Source organism: Geospiza fortis, unplaced genomic scaffold, assembly GCF_000277835.1.
Source record: "Geospiza fortis unplaced genomic scaffold, GeoFor_1.0 scaffold432, whole genome shotgun sequence".
NCBI lineage: Eukaryota > Metazoa > Chordata > Aves > Passeriformes > Thraupidae > Geospiza > Geospiza fortis.
The window spans coordinates 1,127,993-1,146,164 of NW_005054436.1; the positions used below are offsets into that span (position 1 = coordinate 1,127,993).

Here is an 18,172-nt window from a genome sequence, read left to right on the forward strand (position 1 = left end):
TCCCTGTGCCCAGCTCCCAGCTTGCAGCACACACAGCTCTGCCAGAGGAGCTCCTGGGTGGGCTGAGAGCACAGGGAAGGAGCTGGGGTGACATTGCAGCACTTGGTGCTGCCTGTTGCTTCCAGAGGTTGCACAAAACGCAACCAGTGTTCCTTCATCACACTGGATTTCCTGCAGTGCCCTTCCTGAGGAGGGCAGACACCCATCACTGACTCAGGGAGGGTTGCAGGGTTTGCCCTCCTGTGCTGAATCACCTGCTGCACGCAGGGAGGGAGCAGTGGAAAATGGGGGAGTCCCCTGGGGATCCTGGGAGTCACAGAGCAAGGGGTGGGTGAGACATTGTGCCATGCAATGACAGCCAAAGTCATCCCAAAGCATTTCACAGCACCACAGAGTGACTCAGGGTGGAAAGGGCCACAGTGGGGCCAAGCAGGGTCATGCTAAAGCACACTGCACAGGACTCTGTCCAGCTGGTTCATGGATAAGAATATTTGAATATTTATGCTCCACAGGAGTACACCAGTGGGAGAACACAGGCACAGCTGGGTGATTTACCCAAGGGTGAAGGGCAGTCCTTATCAGTCCTCTGCAGCAGCACCATCCCTGCCTGCACCCTAAAGGCTCCATCCACAGCAGGGTCCCAGAGCACTGATGGTACAACCTTGTGTCCTCCTGTCACACACAGGTCACAGTCCTGCTCCTGCCAGCACCTGATCCGGCCCCTTCCTGGGCCCCCCAGCCAGAGGCAGAGGCTGGAGGGGCAGGAGAGCAGAACCTTGAGGGGGCTGTGCCCCCTGTGCCATGCCAGGATGCTCCGGGAATCACTCCAGGAGTTTTTGCTGTTCCCGAAGTTTTCAGCCGCTGTGGCTTGGAGAAAAGCGCGTTTTGTTTGACAGGCAGCGACACCTCGTGGCATCGGCCACCCCAGCGCGGTGGGGACAGCGGCACCTCGGCCCCTCCCGGGACAGCCCCTCCGGCGGAGCCCGGAGTCCAGCGCGGGTGTTCCACAGGAGGGGATGATGACGATGGTGATGTGATGATGATGATGACGATGATGATGATGATGCTGATAAGACTCCCCTCTCGTGAACGCTTACTAAAAATCCCAGTCACCTTGAGGAGGAGCTGCCCGAGGGCTCTGAGCCAGAGCCGAATGAGTGGCCCTGGAACCGCTCCCGATCCTGTCTGGGCTGATCGGGAAGCACAAGAGCCGTGGCTTGGTTGTGGCTCTGCAGTTTGGATGCTGAAGGTGGACAAGACCCTCCAGAGCCTTCACTTTGCTGTTTTCCTTAGAAAGGATTACAATTCTTTTGACAAGAAAGTCCATAAAAATTAAATGAAATGAAATTAAACAGATGTAGCAAAACAGCCACGGAAACAGAAACCCGTGGTGAGAGGAAATGGAGATTTTGGGAGGAAATGGAGACTTTGTACCCAGAAGCTGCCACTCCCAGGGTCCAAGGGTTCAGAGGGTTGTCAAGGGCTGTCTGCTGGGCTGGGAGAGTTTTCCACCCAGGGAAGACCCGGGAAAACCCCTTTGTCCAAGCTGCTGTAACTCCTGTGAGGTGAATTCACTGATCCATTCCTGCACTGATGGCTCAGGCCTGGGTGCCTGCGGTGGAAGGCAGGAGAGCTGAGGTGCCAAACAATCCCTGCTCCGGGGATTTCCCCCTTCTCCTGCAGTGGCACAGCCACTCCAAGCACACCCCTGGGCACCCTGCACTTGGCAGCACGGCAGAGATCCAGGTCCTTTCATGTGCCCACACTGGGAGGGGGCAGATCCCTGTCCTATCTCTGCACTTTACCCCCCCAGATGTAAAGCGCAGTAATTCCCTAACTCCCAAAAACCATTGTGCTAACATAAACTAAGAGCAACTCTTTGATCTCCTGTAAACACCAGAGTCTCCCATCCCACTGTTTTTGTTGTTGCTAGGTTATTAATATCTCTCTCCTGCACTGAAACTTTATCTAAACACTATTAATATTTCACAGCCACGCAGGTAAGTGCCAAAGGTCAGAGTTTTACTGAGGTGTCTCACAAGATGAGGCAGCTCTTCCCCTGTGCCGGGGCTCACTGTGCTGCACTGGAGGGCGCAGTGCTGCAAGTTTCACCTGTGCTGTCCCCCAAAAGCCTCCCACACCTGCTCCTCTCCCAGCACACGTGCTGGGCTGTACCAGGAAGAGAGGCAGGGCGCATGTGTGCAGCTCCTGGGCTCCTCAATCCTCAGGAATTCACACAGGAAACACGATGAGAATGGATCAAGGAAAAGCATTTATGACAAATGGGAAGTTCTGCTTTGTCCTGTGTGGCTGGAGAGTGGGAGCCCTGATGGCTCTGTGTCTCCTGCAGCAGGCTCGAGGTATGTGAACACCTGAGTGTTACTTTTCTTTTCATTATATGGCTTTGTTGGCAGGAGGAGAGAGAAATTTTAATCAGTTTAAATGGGAATGATTCACATAAAGTGGAATATTCCCTGGTAAAGAAGCGAGAGTTTAAAATCTGTCTGTGGAAGGTGTCTTGTTGAGGGCTAGCGATGGACATGATGAGCCACTGGAAAAAAGAGGGGCAGGAAAATATACAGGACAAACCTGCAGCTCTGAATTCCTGGTAGGATCTGCCCTTGGAGGACTGGGATTGAATGAGAAGTGTGGGACAGCCATGTCTGCCCTGTCCAGGGAGTCAGGCAGAGTTTGTGGGCTGTAAATCAGTGAAATGCAGTGAGAACACGGGGGAAAGCAATTGGAAATTATAAACCAGATTGTTCATACAAATATTAGTCCTAATTCTAAAAGCTGTTGAGATGAAGATGCTTTATGAGAGACAAGGAAAACATTGCATCACACCTGCTGCCAGAGCCAATTTCCAGCCCTTAATGAAAGGCCCAGCCTCAGATATTGACACCACCTCAGTGAGAACCCAGTGGTGCTTCCTGTCCCCAAAGATACTTTTGAATCATTCACATAATTTCCCCTTTTGACCAGGTCATGTTCAACTTCTCCCTCCTCAAAATGTGACCCTGCTGTCCAGGGATTTTGCCATGATTTTGACCTGGGCCCCAGGGGAAGGCTCTCCCCCAGATGTGACCTACACTGTGAGGTATGAAAGGTAAGAGCTCCCAAACCATGTCTGATCAAAGGGGTTGGCACAGGAACAACTACTGGGCATCTCTCCTGATCAAGGACTGTCCTAATCATCAGTGACCTCCCACCAAAACAAAACATGATCCATCTGGGAAATGTTCCAAACTCTGAGCCCCACTTGCTCCCCACCCTCCCAAACCCTTCATTCTCTCGCTCTATACATCCCAGCAGAACGTGTTTAATATTTTGGTGTGGTTGTTCCTTCCAGCCAGGATCGCCTGGACAAATGGAGGAAGGTTCCTCACTGCAGGAACATCCCCAGGTCCTTCTGCAACCTGACTTGTGCCCTCTCCAACCTCTACGTTAAGGTCCGGGCTCGGGTGAAGGCGGTTTGGGGCCGGTCCCAGTCGCCCTGGGTGAAATCCCAGTTCAAGGATTACTACTCAGATGGTGAGTGGCTGCCAGGTGACAGCCTGGATGGAAGGACATTCCCACAAACACACAGACCACACCCCACAGGGGTCCAGGAGCTTTATGGATGGCAGAGACTTGAGTGAGCAGGAGCAGTAACAGGCTGGGATCATTTGAGGATGAATTTTGTAGCAAGTGTCAGAATTTGTTCATCAGTGTCCCAGCTGAGCAAAGTGGCTCCAAGCTCCCTGGAGGTGTCCTTTGCCTCCCTCTTATCACAAGATGACAGCTGGAAGTGAGGACCAGCCATCGCTGCTGAAGGTAAGAGCCAAGCCAGCCCCAGTCTCACAGCTGCTCCCTCCATTGCAGTGGAACTGGCTCCCCCTGTGCTGACCCTGAAGGTCAGGGACAATTCCATCCACGTCAGTGCCTCCTTCCCTCTGCCCACCTGTGTGGAGAACCTCACCTGGAAGTATGACCTGAACCTCTGGGAAGCGGGATCTCAAGACAAGGTCAGTACAAGTGGCTCTTTTTAGATGAAATAGAGGAACTGAAAGAGCTTCAAAGTTCTGGCAGAGAGAGAGGGATTGGATCCAAGGCCTGGAGGAAATGAACCAGCCAAACCAGAGCTAAACCAAAGCCAGAGACAAAAAGTAAAAGTGCCTGTATGCATCCTTATTTTTTGGTAGTTCCCTATTTTTATCAGGAAGGGGAGGCTACACTACAGTCAGTGTGAAGGTCTGAGGTTTACAACAACCAATCCTGGTGCCACTGGCAGCATTCCCTGGCAGAGCAGAGCCCAGCACAGCTGCAATTCCCACCTGGATCCATCAGCCCTGGGGGGATTCCAGACAAGGGGTCACACAAGGGATCCATGGGCTAAGGTGATACAGAAACACCGCCCCAATAATGAAAGAATCACCTCTCCAACCCTCTGCTTTGTCTCTCAGCAGAAGAAATATGAGGGTTACTTCAGGAAGGACACAGTGACCATCAACACCACTGCCCTCAGAGGCAATTACTGCTTCAGTGCCAGGGCTCTCTATGAAAGCATCAACTTGAAGCACAGTGAATTCTCCCAGCCTGTGTGTGTGCTGTTAAACCACAAAGGTACGGCCCTCCTCAGGAGAGGATGTGGGAGACATCCAGTGGGATGAGGGCAAGGCAAAGATTTCCACTAAAATCAGGTTTTCACCACATAAAAAAGCCTTCCTGTTAAAGAGACTGGTTGGATTTTCTAGTGAGTGATTCCTGCTTTCTGTAGAAAAGAGTTTCATTTAAAAAGCCTGAAATGTTTTCTGAAAACTCTGAGTATTGTATGTCAGTGTAGAGCCCATAATTCCTATAAAAATACCACTCACAAGAGATTATTTCTGTCCTTTTCATCAGCACAGTGGAAGTTCCCACTTCTGGTTGTGATCCCTCTGTTTGTCCTCTCCATCTTTGTGGCCAGTCTCTTGATCTGCTGCCTGGTGAAACAGGAGGCCAAGCAAAGGAAGATGCCTCAGGTTTTGGTACGGCCCAAATTCTGAGGTCCCCTCCTGACCCAGAGTCTTGCTGGTTTTCAGAGGGTAACTGGGGAGGAGTGGGGGGTTCTGCACTTCTCAGTTTTACATTTGTAATTCCCATTTCTGAAATAACCTTTCTGACATCCAGATTTTTCTTTTGAAAGCATCACAGGCTCACTGTTTGATTCCTTCTCCCTGGTAGGATTTCTCTCAATTTAAAGCTGCTGGACCAACCTTCCACTTGGAGCTCGGTGAAAAGGAATTCTGCAGTGATGATCTGAGCTGCTCAGAGAAGCCAGTGCCTCAAAGGAGGACAAACAGAGCTTTAGGAGGACACCACCTGCCATGGGTGGCTTCTTTCCCATCTTCATCATCACTGTCATCATCATGGTCAGAGGATGAGGAGGAGGAAGACAGCAGCACTTTGATCCCATACCGTGCAATGCCTCGGTATCCAAAGAGAGGTCTCAGCTCTCAGCCATGCCCAGCAGCTCTGGGGGAAAGCAGCCTGGATTCGGGATCTGGAGATCTCTCTGTGGCATCTGTGCTTGACCTCAGAGCCCTGGGTTTCACCCTCTTTGCAGAGAGGAAGGGTGAGATGGACACCTCGGGGTCCCAGGCAAACGAGGAGCCCCCCCTTTACCTCTGCTCCTCCTTGGAAAGGATCTCCCTCACTGATGTGACATTCCCATGTGCCCCAGAGCAGGGGCAGGACGATGGACACAGGGATGAGAGGCTGGGAATGAGCCCCCTTCACCCCCTGCTGGGGGGGATTGGTGCTGAACCCCACGAGCACAGGAAGGCTCCTCATTCCTGCAGGGGTTACCAGAAATCCATCCTTGATCTGCAGCTCCAGGAGGATCCCAGCAGGCAGCTGCTCATCCCCTTGTGGACACTGCAGGTGGCAGAGGATGAAGGCATTGCCAGTGACTGTGGCAGTGACAGCTTTACAGAAGGGACCCCTCCCGAGTCCACAGTGCTCAGTGATGCTTTTGGGACTTCAGTTACAGAGGGAAAATGTGATCCAAAGCTGCGATTCCCAGGCTATGAGCACTCACATTACTTGGGAAGGATCTGAAGTGCCCAGCAGGTCTGGGGAGTGCCTGGAAATCCTGCAGAGCTCCAGATAGCCAAGCAAGGATCCTTGAACAAGGACAAAACCTGATGTCTGGTCTATCAAGGCAATGGCTTTAGGGACACAAAAGTGCATTTTATTGCTAAGTCACCTCTGAACTGTCACTGCCAGGGGTGAGGGAGGCAGGGACATCCCTGAGGGGCCACCCAGCAAACAGGCACTGCCTGTGGGTCACCTCAGACTTCAGAACAAGGGCCTGAAAATGCAGTGTTGTGCCTGCACGTGGGTTTGAAGCAGATTTCGACCTGCTTTGTGTCACCTTTGCTTCCCTGTAAGTCCAGAGCTTGACTGGAAGTTCCTTACAGAGATATTCAGCATGAAAAGTTCTCCACCTCATCCTGCAGAAATCACCTTCTGTGTTCCAGCAGAGGGAACTGAAGCCAAAGTGTGCAGCATGTTTGTTTATTTATTTTTATTTTATATTTATTGAAGCTGAAATTCCTCCTGCTGTGCAGAATGTCCGAGAGCAATAATATTTTGATATAAATCCCCATGTGTACATGGTTTTGTTTTCCAGAGCTACAAAGGGGGACTGTAGCTCATCCTGAAAAAAACATTACCTTTAAAACAGGACCCCATCCTGGGCTGGAGTGGAATTCTGAGACTTCCCAGCCAGGTCACTCTGGTCACTACTGAACAAAGAATCACAGAATGGTTTGGTGGGAGGGATCCTGAAGTTTGTCCCACTGCACCCCTGCCATGGCAGGAACTGTCCCAGGCTGCTCCAAGCCTCTCCCTGGCACTGCCAGGGATCCAGGGGCAGCCCCAGCTGCTCTGGGCACCTGTGCCAGGGCCTCTCCACCCTCCCAGGGAAGGATTTCAGTCCAGTATCTAATCTAGATCTCCCCTCTGGTACTTTACAGCCATCACCTTTGTCCTATCACTTCATGTCCTTGTAAAAGCTTTTTATACCCCAGTATCAAAAGGAGCCTTTGTGTAAAGGGCTCAGAGGAAAGCAAAGCAGTAAAAGAAAGAGGGAAACACTCCCCAGCCATTCCTTGCACAGAGGGCTCAGATGAGGGGAAGGTGTTGATGGAAGGTATAAAAGCTGAAATCCTTTGAGAAGCAGGAAAAAAGAAGTGAGGGGTGGTAGGAGGGAGTGGGAACTGCTCTGCAGCAAGATGTACTCATTGAGGTCCTGAATGAAGTCCAAAGGAGAGGTGGGGGAAAGGATTCACCAGCTGGACTATTCCTCTGTGCTCTGCAGTGTCCTTAGGTACATCCTGCATTGTTATCCCTCCAGTTTATTTGGAAAGACACAGATGATCCAAACATAATCACCACCCAATTTCTTGTGCAATCCAGGAAAACCCCCCAGGCTTTGATTTACAGGAAGCTCTGAAGTTGAGTAACGTCTACAAAATGCTTTTGCCATGTCCCAGCTCTGCAAACACAGCCTGGGATGAGTTCTGGCCTTGTCCAGGGGCTGAGGGACAGGCTGCAGGCCAGCTGAGCTGCACAGGAGGTGGCAGCATCCAACTCCTCATTTCCTTTCAGCAGGGCTTGAGAGCTGCTTTCCTCTGCAGAAGGGTCAGTCATGGCCAGAGCACAGTGCTCCTCTCCCACAGCAGCTGCTCCAGGTGGTATCACAGCATCAGGGAATCATTTCCTTAGGAAAACACCCTGGGGATCATCGAGTCCAAGTGGGAACCCACCCTGTCCCCAGGGCCACATCCACACACGGAGGGTTCATGCCCAGCACTCACCAGGTTTGCTGTAGTCCCCACACACTGTGAGGTAATCAAAAGTTTGAGAGAGTTTGGAAGGTAACACCCTAATTTTAAACTTGAAAGTCTAGTTTTAGACATCTTCAGGTCCCCAAAGATTCAGAGAGGTGTTTCTTGGGCTATTCAAAAGGTGACACCTTGCTAGAAATAAGGGCAGAAGTAAAGTTTGAATTCTATTGTCAGAACTGAAGGCTCAGGTGCACACCAAGGTCCCCCAGCTCTGCCCCATCACCCAGCAGGAGCAGTGAGGCAGTGATGTGAGGGAAGGGAAAACAGAAATACTTTTATCAGGCTATTCAGGAAACACCCTAACAAATAGTTGTACTTAATTAGACACTGGTGCATAGGTGTGTCTGCTTTAACAAACCTGAGGCCTCTGCCTTTGTCCAGGTGAGCTGAGAAAGACAAAATGCCAGTGATGCACCATGGCAGGGCTGCAAGCACAGAGCCCTCCCACACCCAGGCAGGGCAGGGAACAGAAACAGCATCAGGAAATCCACAGATGAGGAGGGAAGCAGAAGGGGTTTGTGAATTCTGTCACATGTTTGGCCACAAGGATACAGCAGTGAAATCAACATTCAGGAGCACACAGGGTTTGTATTTTGAAAACGTAACAACACCCTAAAAGCTGCACACCTTATGGAAAAGGGACTGTATCCCTTTCTTCCTGTCCATACAAACTCCCAGTTCTTATCACGTGGATTCAGTCACAGAACTTTACACTGTAAACAGCCACAAAAACAAACATTGCAGGTGCACAATAGTCCCTGCAAAAAGCTGTGGGACAGCAGGTGCTCCTCCTGGGGAAAGGCCACCACTCCTCTATCTCTTGCCCACATCAGGTAAAAAAACCCCAGTGCTCTGGCTGACTTTCATTGTGAGAAAGTATTCAGGAGTATTTTTGGAGGAAACAGGTATTGAACCAACCAGGAGCACAGCTCTAAGTTTTAATGTCTAGAGTTGTAACAAGCTCAAGTTACTCAACCAGAAAAGCAAACCTCAAACCCCGGGAACCTCAGGGAGGGCTTTCAGGCAGGAAGCTCTCAGCAAAAAGGTATTTGGCTCTTTTTCAGGAGCTGGGGATTTTCTCAGCCTCTGGCTCGTGCACCTTTGTACAGTCAGGTGTGCACTGGAGGGGAGAGGTGCTCCTGGTGTCACTCTGCAGTGTCACACATGCGCAGGGCTCCGGGCAGCTCAGAACCAGGGAAGGGAGGACAGGAGCTCTGCTTTGCTCTGTTACTGAGCAACAAATCCAACCTGGCCTGGCAAGAAAGAATTCAGCCAAAAGGTGATTCACCTGCACACAGGAGCAGCTGCCTGCTCCCACAGCCCAGCCTGCAGAGTCATTCATGAAGGGATTTCTGATCGTCCTGGCTGGAGTTTCAGTGCTGGGTAAGTCCTGAGCTTTGCTCTGCTGTCGCTGATTGTGGGATTCTGTCTGATCCTGGAGTCTGCACTTCACTCCTGTTTCCTGAATTATCACCTAAGAATGAGCTGCTGTCTGAGTTTTCTTCTGAGTTCTCTTCTCTCTCCTTGTAGTAACTCCCATGTGTGGCTGGTATGCTCGGCACTTTCGGGATTAGTAGGGAGGGGGGAAGAGTCATTCACTTCAAAGGGTTTGTCACTGTGCTAGGACCCAAATCCTACAGCAGTGAAGGATTTTCATTGGTGTCAGGGGGCTTTGGATCAGTCTCCTTGTGGCTTCAGCAAAGGCACAAATGAATACAAGAACAGTGCTGATTTTAAAGGAGGTACAAACAAATAATGGAATCTTAAAATGAGGGAGTCATCGTCGAGTGGTTGGGTTGGAAGGGACTTAAAGCTCATCTCATCCCACCCCTGCCATGCCAGGGACACCTTCCACTGTCCCAGGGTGCCCCAAGCCTGTCCAGCCTGGCCAGAGATGGGGCAGCCACAGCTGCCCTGGGCACCCTGTGAACAACCAGGGAACAATTTCTCCCTGATATCCAATCTAGATCTGCCCTCTAAAAGCCAGTTAATCCTACTCCAGATGTGACAAGCTCACTGCTGGGTTAATGAAGGATAAACCTGCTCTTTCCAGACCCCAGCTTTTCAGCATTCAGCCCCATCATTCATCTGCTGTGTCTGGCATCTCCTCAGCCCAAGGAACTGTCACGCTGTGAAATATCCTGGTTTTCCCCTGCCCACACTTGACTGTGCTTGTGTTATGCTGCTTTGCATAAGTGTTCCAGCATGGATAAATGTGGGAAGACAGATTTCCTACTCCTGATAAGATTGGGGTATTTGTGACTCAGTTTCCAGGGTACTCAGACAGGGTATCCCACTCCTTCATACCCTTGCTGCTGCTCCTGCTGAGCCTGGGATGAGCAGAGGCAGATGTGGAGCTGCAGATGAAGTCAGGACAACATCTGGAGCAGGCAGCAGCCCATTTCTGCACCACTTCCCTGCCCAAATGCCACACACAGCACTGAGAGGGGATCTGTGCCCTTCTGCCTAACCCTCCTCCATCCAGCCAGCAGGTTGAACTGCTCACACTCAGTTCTGGTCCATGGGGGAACGCCTGGAGCCAGGATCCAGCTGGGATTTATTCTCTGCTCAATGTGATGTTGTCCAAGGCAGCCCCATGCCAGGGCTCACTTTGCCCATCTGTGCTATTTTCATTTGCTCACTTTTTCACCAGGGGTCTCATTCTTCACTGCAGGCTGAAGCCCTCACATGCCCCAGGTGTTCATCAGTGCCACAAACCAGGAGCTAAATAATGTGTAAATTATTTACCTTCGAGGGTCTGCCTATAATCTGAATCAGAGTTTATAAATCCTGAAGTTAGAAACGTTTGCAGGGACAGGTGACATTCCTGACCCCAAAGGAAGAGCAGCAGGGCTCAGAAAGCAGGGAGCTGGGCTGAGTTGTTTGCTGTCACCCTGGCACGCCCAGGCCAGAGTCCAGACACTGGGTGTCACTCTGTACAGGCACTTTCCATCCAATAAAACATGGAGCACGAGAGGAGAACGGAGCCACATCTTCAGGAGGTGACACTGAGCTCTGCATGTCACTTCCTTGAGCAGGGGCAGAAAGCAGAGACATTCACAGACCTGATTCTGGGCTTGAAAACAGATTATTGGTCTTATCACCCATGTAAAGGCTCTTAAAGAAACCCAACTAGAAATTCAAGGATTCTCTTTCTGGTTTGAGTTTTTGAGGCTTTTCTGTATAAATTCCTGATTTCTTTGGGATGAGTCAATTGTCTGCAAGAGTGTGATGTGAACACAGTTTGAAGCCTTGTTCTGCTCAAGCTCCTTCTTTTCAGCCCAGCTTCAGCAAAATACCACAAGATCCATTTTCATCTGAGGGCTGAGATGTCAGAAGATGCTTTTTAATACCAGTTTCTCTGCTCCTTCAGGTATTGTGACTACAGAGAGATCATCATGTCTGAAACATGCAGCATTTTCTTCCACAAACTTTGAGAACATCCTGACGTGGGAAACAGAGGCAGATATTCCCCCTGGCACTGTGTTTGATGTCCAGTACAAACAGTATGTGAAGTTTGCTTCTTTTGGGCTGTTCTTAGCAGTCTCAGAGAGAGAAGGGCCAAGAGAGAAAAATTGATTTTGCTGTTTCTCCTGCCTGTATTATGGTTCATATAATGGTTCATATAATCCTACAAATATTTTAGGATTATTCAAAGTGGGAGATGATGCTCATTTAAACAAATATTTTACATCTTGGGTTGCTTTGCTGCATATTTTAGGATTATTCAGAGTGGGAGATGGTGCTCATTGAAGCAAATATTTTACATCTTGGGTTGCTTTGCTCCATTACTGAGCTACTCATGCCTTCAGCAACTTCCTTCTCTCTATTCCCTTTTCCGCCATTCCTGTCCAACTAAACGACCCCAAATCCTTGCTTTGTCCTCAGGTATGGAGAGAAATCCTGGCTTACCAAGCAGGAGTGCCAGAGCATCACCCAGCTCTTCTGCAACCTCAGCAGGGAGACAGAGAACTTCACAGAGCATTTCTACGGGCGGGTGCGGGCGCGGGGCTGCTCCTCCAGCTGGGTGCGCTCCGAGCGCTTCGAGCCCCGCAAGGAGAGTAGGTACCAACCCCCAAAGCTCCTGCAGGGCAGCATTTCCCCACAGTTCAGTCTTGCAAGGCTCTGTGTTTCTGGGGGGAGTGAAACTTTGGAGGTTTGGTGGTTTGGGCAAGGAGGTGAATGAGAAATGGGCTGGGAGCTGGCGCTGAAGTGGGGTCAGAGAAAGGAAAGGCCTGGTGTGATGGGAGGGAGAGCTGCTGGTGAGAGGAATAGAGAAATGACTAAGGGACATGATGGGCAGCCTGAGAACAGTGAGTTCCAGCAGCTGTGAAATGGGAACATTGGGATAAGAATCCATTCCAGTGGGTACTTGGTGTCCCGACCCCAAAGTGAGCCCTACTGCAGACACAACGCAGCCTTTGGGGGCCTCATTGGCTCTGTGGATAAAACTTCCCTCTGAAAAATCACCAAGAATTATTCAAGGTGGCATCAGCAGCCAATGGTTGTGAAGAGCCTTCAGACCTTTGCACCAAAAAAGCTGTGAGAACTCGGATTAAAGCCCTTTGCAGTGCTGGGTGTAGCGTGTGCCTGTCAGAGATCAGTGCAGGCACAAAGCCCTGTAAATCTGGTGTAGGATGGGAACTGGGATTGGGCAGTTGTTACCTGTGGGATTTCAGCCCTCACACACACATGAAGGAGGACATCCTGCACAGGGACAGGGAACATGGAGCTGGAAAAGCCTGGGATGAGAATTCCTGGGGACAAGAACCCCAAACCACCTCTGTCTGCAGTGGCCTGACTCCTGCCATGCTCACACAGCTCAGACACATTTTGTACAAACAGAAATGACATTTCAGCGAGTCTGGGGTGTGTTTGACATCAGCTGACAGTGCCTGTTGTGCCTTTCCCAGCCATCATAGGGGCCCCCCAGGTGGAACACATACCCCACGCCCGCTCCATCAGGTTCCTGATCCGGCCCCCGCTGACGCCCCTGCGGGGGGAGGACGAGCAGCAGCTCACTGTGGAGGACATTTACAGCAAATTCGGGGCTGTGGATTATCACCTGACAATATTCAACCAGAGGACACAGCAGCAGGTAAAGCACAACCTCGGGCACTGGGGCGCTGTAAATCCCATTTCAGATGAGCTGGAGAAGGATCTCAGGTTACACAGGATTTCTGATGTACAAGGGAAAGTCTTGGAGCCTTTGACTCTCAGGACAACAGGAGCTTTAAGCTTTCTTCTTAAATCCAAAGGACCTTCTAAGAGTACTGTATAAGTAGCAAAAAGTAAAACCATTGGTGACTAAAAATTACTTAAGAAGTTCAAGTCTTAAGAAACTGAAACGCAGAATTAAATACAGAAATAATAGAAAACAAAATCATATCAATATGATTCAGAAAAAAAAAATCAGAGTTCCATACACACAGAATAATTTGAGCCCTGTAAAACCACATTAATAAATAATATTTTATGCTGAATTTTGCAATCTGAATTGAAGAAAATTTCATTTTGCCCAAATACAGATTTTACCTTTCTTTTCAACAGTGGACAAAGAATGAGCACAACAAAGAATTTGAAGTTTCCAACTTGGACCCAGACACTGAATACAACGGGACAGTTTATATCTGTCTGCTCCAGAGAAGGAGCAAACCTCAGGTGTTTTGGGTCAAAACACTGGCAGGTGAGGCTGTTAACTGCTGAAAGCTGAAAAGTCCAGCTGGGATATTGGATACACAAAATGCGTTGATTTTCAGCACAGAACATTCTAATAATTTAAAAATTAATTTCATGAAATTAAATCTGTGATATCACCCAGCTAACTGTGACATTTTTCTAACCCAGCTCTTTTTCCATTTGTTCTTTCCCCAGACAAGACGTGGATTCTCTACTGTCTGGTGGCCCTGGCCTTCTGTGCTGGGCTGGTTTTTGCTGCCACTGCTTATGTGAGCTACAAATACATCAAACAGCGCAGTGCCCAGCCCAGGGCCCTGGTGAGTGCCCTCAGCCACTGCTGCAAATGCTCAGGGATTGAGCTCAGCTTGCAAATCACAGAATCAGCCCTGCCCGGGGCTGGAAAAGTCATTTAGTCCATGTCCTGTATGGGATCCACATCTGCCACTGTCCCAGGTGGCTCCCAGCCCCAGTGTCCAGCCTGGCCTTGGACACTGCTGGGGATGCAGGGGCAGGGTCTGTGCCAGGGCCTCAGCACTCTCTGAGTAAAGCATTTCTCCCCAGGATCCAATCTAAACCCACCCTCCTTCATTTAAAGGGTTAAGGAGCTTGGTCTAGGCAATCACTGCAGCTTACTGATATTTTAAAGTGCTCAGAACCTGCCCCAAACTGAGCCCCATGGGTTAGGCAGCTAAACCTGAGGCATCCTAAATCCCCAGTTCCCCTTGAAACCCTGGGATTCTCCTCTACCCCTCATCTCCCACAGCAAGAATTGGATTTCATGCTAATGAGCTCCAGGATTTTCAGGCTATTTCCTTGCTGCAAGGCTTAGGACAAATCTTGCAGAAGTGAAAGCAGATTTTCTTCCTCATGTTTCAAGGCTGCTCAGTTAATACACAATGAGAAATGTCTGTATTCCTGTGAATGGTCATTTTCCAGGAAAAAAAAAAAAAAAGCAGAGCTCTTTTGTCAGCAGAGCAGATCCCTGGTGGCTGTTACTGGCTTTTACTGACACTTCTCCAAAGAAAATGCTACAGTAACTAAAGCAAACCTTCAAGGTCACAGCTTCTTGGTAATAACTTGTGCTCTTTTATCTGCTCCACCAGGACTTCAGAGGGATTCCATCCTTCCAGCCTCTCACACTGACAGTGGAGCACATCATAAAGCCCCTCAGCTTATCCAAACGTTCCCCTTTCATCCCTGAAGTGCAGCTGGCCCAGATGAGCCAACACTTGGACTGGTCCTTGGAGCCAGCACGTCCCTCCTGTCCCTACCAGCAGCAGGCAGATGTTCCAGCACTGCAGCTGCCCCCTCAGCCCTGCCAGGTGGAAATGCCAGCTCCCATCACTGCCTACACTCCTCAGAAAGCTGAGCAGAGCATTGCTGCTGCCCCACGCAGCTCCAGCCTGGCCCTGACCTATGGGCTGTGTGTGGAGGGCACGGACAGGAGCTCCCAGCCCAAGCAAAGGCTGAAGGAATCTTCTCCAGATCTGAAGGAATCTTCTCCGGATCGTTCTGAGGACGGAGAGCTCCGAACCCATGGGCTGGGAAAGAGCTGCAGCCACTGGGATTACAAAGAGCAGCAGCCAAAGGCGGCCCTGTGGAAGAGCAGGGACAGACTGGAGTCAGTTGTGATCCAGGGGAGCCCAGGGCAGACCCAGCTGCTGCTGCAGAGTGAGGAGCTGGAGGATCCCGAGCGTGTGTCCCAGCTGTCCCTGTCCTTGCTGGAACAGGGGGGATGCTACCGACAGCAGGCGGCCCTGCCCCTGCTGCTGCCGGCAGGGAAGGCTGCCCCAGGCTGTGCTGCGCAGGAGGAGCTGCTGGCCCCTCTGCTGCTCTCGCTCCGGACTGGGAGCCACAGGCAGCAGTGGGAGCTGCCAGAGCCGTGCCCATTCCCTGCAGGCCCAGCGCAGCTCCCAGGGACTGCAGCCATGCAAATGTTCCCAGCAGCGAAGGGGCTGGGCTGCACTGAGCTCAGCGTGTCCCCAGCCAGCGGCCCGGGCTGGGACAGGGACGGGGACAGCGCCACTCCTCTCACCATGCTCTTCAAAGATTTGGACCTGAAAGTGCAGTGGGATGAGGAGAGCACGGAATTGTATTAGGATGACTTAATGGTATTTAAATCCAGATGATGTTTTCTTGTATGAAACAGAAGCGATGCAAACCCACAGCTGATCCTGGCTGTATGAGCAGAGCTCAGGGCTGTCACACTGCTCCATTGTCACACTGCTCCATTTGGTGCCTTTACTGACAGAACTGCTCCTCGTTACACTGCCATACTGTACCTTTGCACTTAAACAACGGGTCTTTACTTCTAGCACATTCTCAAATTGATTATGAATTGGATTACTTTAAAAGATCAGTGAAGATTCAGTTTTCCATCCCAGATTCAGTCTACTGAAAATTTAGCAAAATTCACAAACTGTATGTGCTCTTTACCAACACCTAACTCTCTTTGAAGAAATTCAGGTATGCAAACCTAGAAGTATTTAATGTACCACGGTACAGTAAAAGAAGTAAATAGTTACTGGTGTTCTACCCTTGGAAAAGAATATTCCACCTTCCTGGAATGGACTTTGCCTTCAAAGGAGTCATTGAAACTGGGTAACAACTCCTGATGCAGCAGTTCTGTGAAATTTGTCCCTGTCCCCTGTGGTTTTTAATACTTGTACAAAGATAAAGCCTTTTTTAATACCTGCACAAAGATAAAGCCTTTTTCATCTCAGCACAGATTAATGCAGCCTTGGCCTAGTTCTGAGCTTTCTCAGCTGCTGCTCCTTTCTTCCTCTGCAGCAGTCACACATTCTTTTCCTCCCCTGAGATCCCCAGGGATGAAGCAGCTGGGATCACACCCCAGGCAGGCAGGGATGTGAGATTTGCAGCACTCCCAGTTTAACCCTCAATCTCAGTTTATCCCAATCCCAATCCATGCATCAGTAATGCACACAGGAGCCCAGGGAGGTCTGGAGCTCTCCCTCCCACCCCTCCCTGCTCCATGCTCCTGGCACATCCTCCAGAGCTGCCATGACCATTTTTGGGGAGTCAAAATCCTTGGAGCATTTGGTCCTCCACCAAGAGGAAGCTAAATTCTAATTCAGGGGCCAGAGGAGGTGATTAATTTTCATTCAGAGGAAAGCACAGTTCAGCCTGTTTATTTCCACTGCTGTGGTGAAAAATGTGTCTGAGGACATTGGTTTTAGAGAAGTGAAAGCATTTACAGGAATAAGCAAGGTTTGACTGGTATGGGGAAGTATTTACTCAGAGACCAATCTGACCAGAGGCAAAATTCAGCTGCTCCCACTCCAAGTGGACTTGGGGCTTTTCTCAGCCCAGGAAAGCTGAAGCAAAAGGTTAAATTCCACTTTCTTTGGGGTGATTTTGCAAATAAGCCATTGGCTCAGTGAAGATTTTTGAAGATTCAACCCAGAATTAAAGGGATAGTCTTAGAAACTTTCCAGGCCAAGGTTCAGCTCTGAGCTCCAGCCCCAACACCTGCTGAAGGACCACAGCCCTGTGAGGCCAAAAGGGCAAAATTCCAAGTGCTGAAGAAGTGTGAGGGTATCACAGACTGAAATACGTGCATGGCTTGGGCAGTGACCAGCAGGACATTCCCAGGGAGCTCCCTCCATTCCATTCACCACCAAAGGGTCTGTGGAATGTGCTTTGATCTGGTTCCTGTACTCCGTGCCCCAAAAAACAACACAGAGAAATGCTGCAGCTCCTGGAGTTGTTCCCAAGGACTGGGAGACACCAGGGGTAACATTTTTTTCCATTAAACCCCCCCCGAGAGGCATTTAAAGCCAGTGATGCCAATTACCTTATTCAGAATTGCCTGTGAGCTTCATGTCTTGTGTCAACACTATTCCCAGTGATGCTATCCAGGAATAATCAACATTTTGGGTGGTGTTGTGAAACACAACCCCCAGCACAGGATGAGTATGGCCAGAGTCGTGTGGAAGGGATGGGGGCCTTGGGAGAGCATTTGAATCTGCTGCTAAAATTATGTTATTTTCTATTTTAAGAGCCTTTCCAAATCCCTCTGCAGAAGCCCTGCCACGAGGTCTGATTATGCCCAGACTGTAATAAATGTCTCATCCTGCTGGAGGACAGGTGGGAACTGAGAAGAGCCTGGGAATGGATTTTTAGAATGCACAGAGGTGCCTAAAGGTGCAAAGTGTCCCCGAGCTGGGACATCCACCTCCCCTTCAGGCCCTTAAATACCTTCAGGGCTGCATTACCCTTGCCTGAACAAAAGGCAGGAATGATTCCAGCCCCAGCCCATCCTCCCAGCAGCTCCACTGCCCAAAGATCACAGGCAGGAGAGCCCTGTCCTGCTGCAATATCCTCAACTTCCTGCTTTCGTCATGGCTTAGTCAATATTGATCTTTGAGGCCTGGATCTTCTGAGCTGAGGGAAATTGATTCTTGTCTGATGAGTCACCTCCTAAATTTAACACACAGATCATCCCTTCTCAAGCTGTTTCTCTTTGGAAAAGCTTGGAAAGAAATATTGATGCTGTTGAATTTTATTGGAGCAAGGAACACGTCATCCCTGCTGACCTCACTGACTTCCTCTGTCACAGACACATTTTCTGAAAAATCCTTTCCTTAAGAGTTTTCCTCCTG

At 50.0% G+C, this 18,172-nt stretch overlaps 2 protein-coding genes across 2 annotated transcripts; both read left to right on the forward strand.

Annotated features, from left to right (window-relative positions):
• Positions 1–2,268: 2,268 nt before the first annotated feature.
• On the forward strand, positions 2,269–6,078 carry IFNLR1 (interferon lambda receptor 1). The gene is made up of 7 exons (XM_005427158.3): positions 2,269–2,360; positions 2,983–3,106; positions 3,350–3,531; positions 3,862–4,004; positions 4,446–4,602; positions 4,882–5,006; positions 5,203–6,078. Exons 1-7 carry the CDS (start codon positions 2,276–2,278, stop codon positions 6,076–6,078), a joined length of 1,692 nt encoding a protein of 563 aa, XP_005427215.3. The 5' UTR covers positions 2,269–2,275.
• Positions 6,079–9,010: 2,932 nt separating this feature from the next.
• On the forward strand, positions 9,011–16,251 carry IL22RA1 (interleukin 22 receptor subunit alpha 1). The gene is made up of 7 exons (XM_031062075.1): positions 9,011–9,254; positions 11,245–11,377; positions 11,760–11,932; positions 12,785–12,969; positions 13,422–13,557; positions 13,746–13,867; positions 14,654–16,251. Exons 1-7 carry the CDS (start codon positions 9,212–9,214, stop codon positions 15,647–15,649), a joined length of 1,788 nt encoding a protein of 595 aa, XP_030917935.1. The 5' UTR covers positions 9,011–9,211; the 3' UTR covers positions 15,650–16,251.
• Positions 16,252–18,172: the final 1,921 nt, after the last annotated feature.

Coding starts and splice junctions, on each gene's coding strand:
- IFNLR1 (XM_005427158.3), top strand. CDS start 2,276: ATGACAAATGGGAAGTTCTGCTTTGTCCTGTGTGGCTGGAGAGTGGGA. Junction 3,532..3,861: donor CAAGGATTACTACTCAGATG/GTGAGTGGCTGC, acceptor CCTCCATTGCAG/TGGAACTGGCTCCCCCTGTG. Junction 5,007..5,202: donor GGAAGATGCCTCAGGTTTTG/GTACGGCCCAAA, acceptor TCTCCCTGGTAG/GATTTCTCTCAATTTAAAGC.
- IL22RA1 (XM_031062075.1), top strand. CDS start 9,212: ATGAAGGGATTTCTGATCGTCCTGGCTGGAGTTTCAGTGCTGG. Junction 12,970..13,421: donor ACCAGAGGACACAGCAGCAG/GTAAAGCACAAC, acceptor TCTTTTCAACAG/TGGACAAAGAATGAGCACAA. Junction 13,868..14,653: donor GTGCCCAGCCCAGGGCCCTG/GTGAGTGCCCTC, acceptor CTGCTCCACCAG/GACTTCAGAGGGATTCCATC.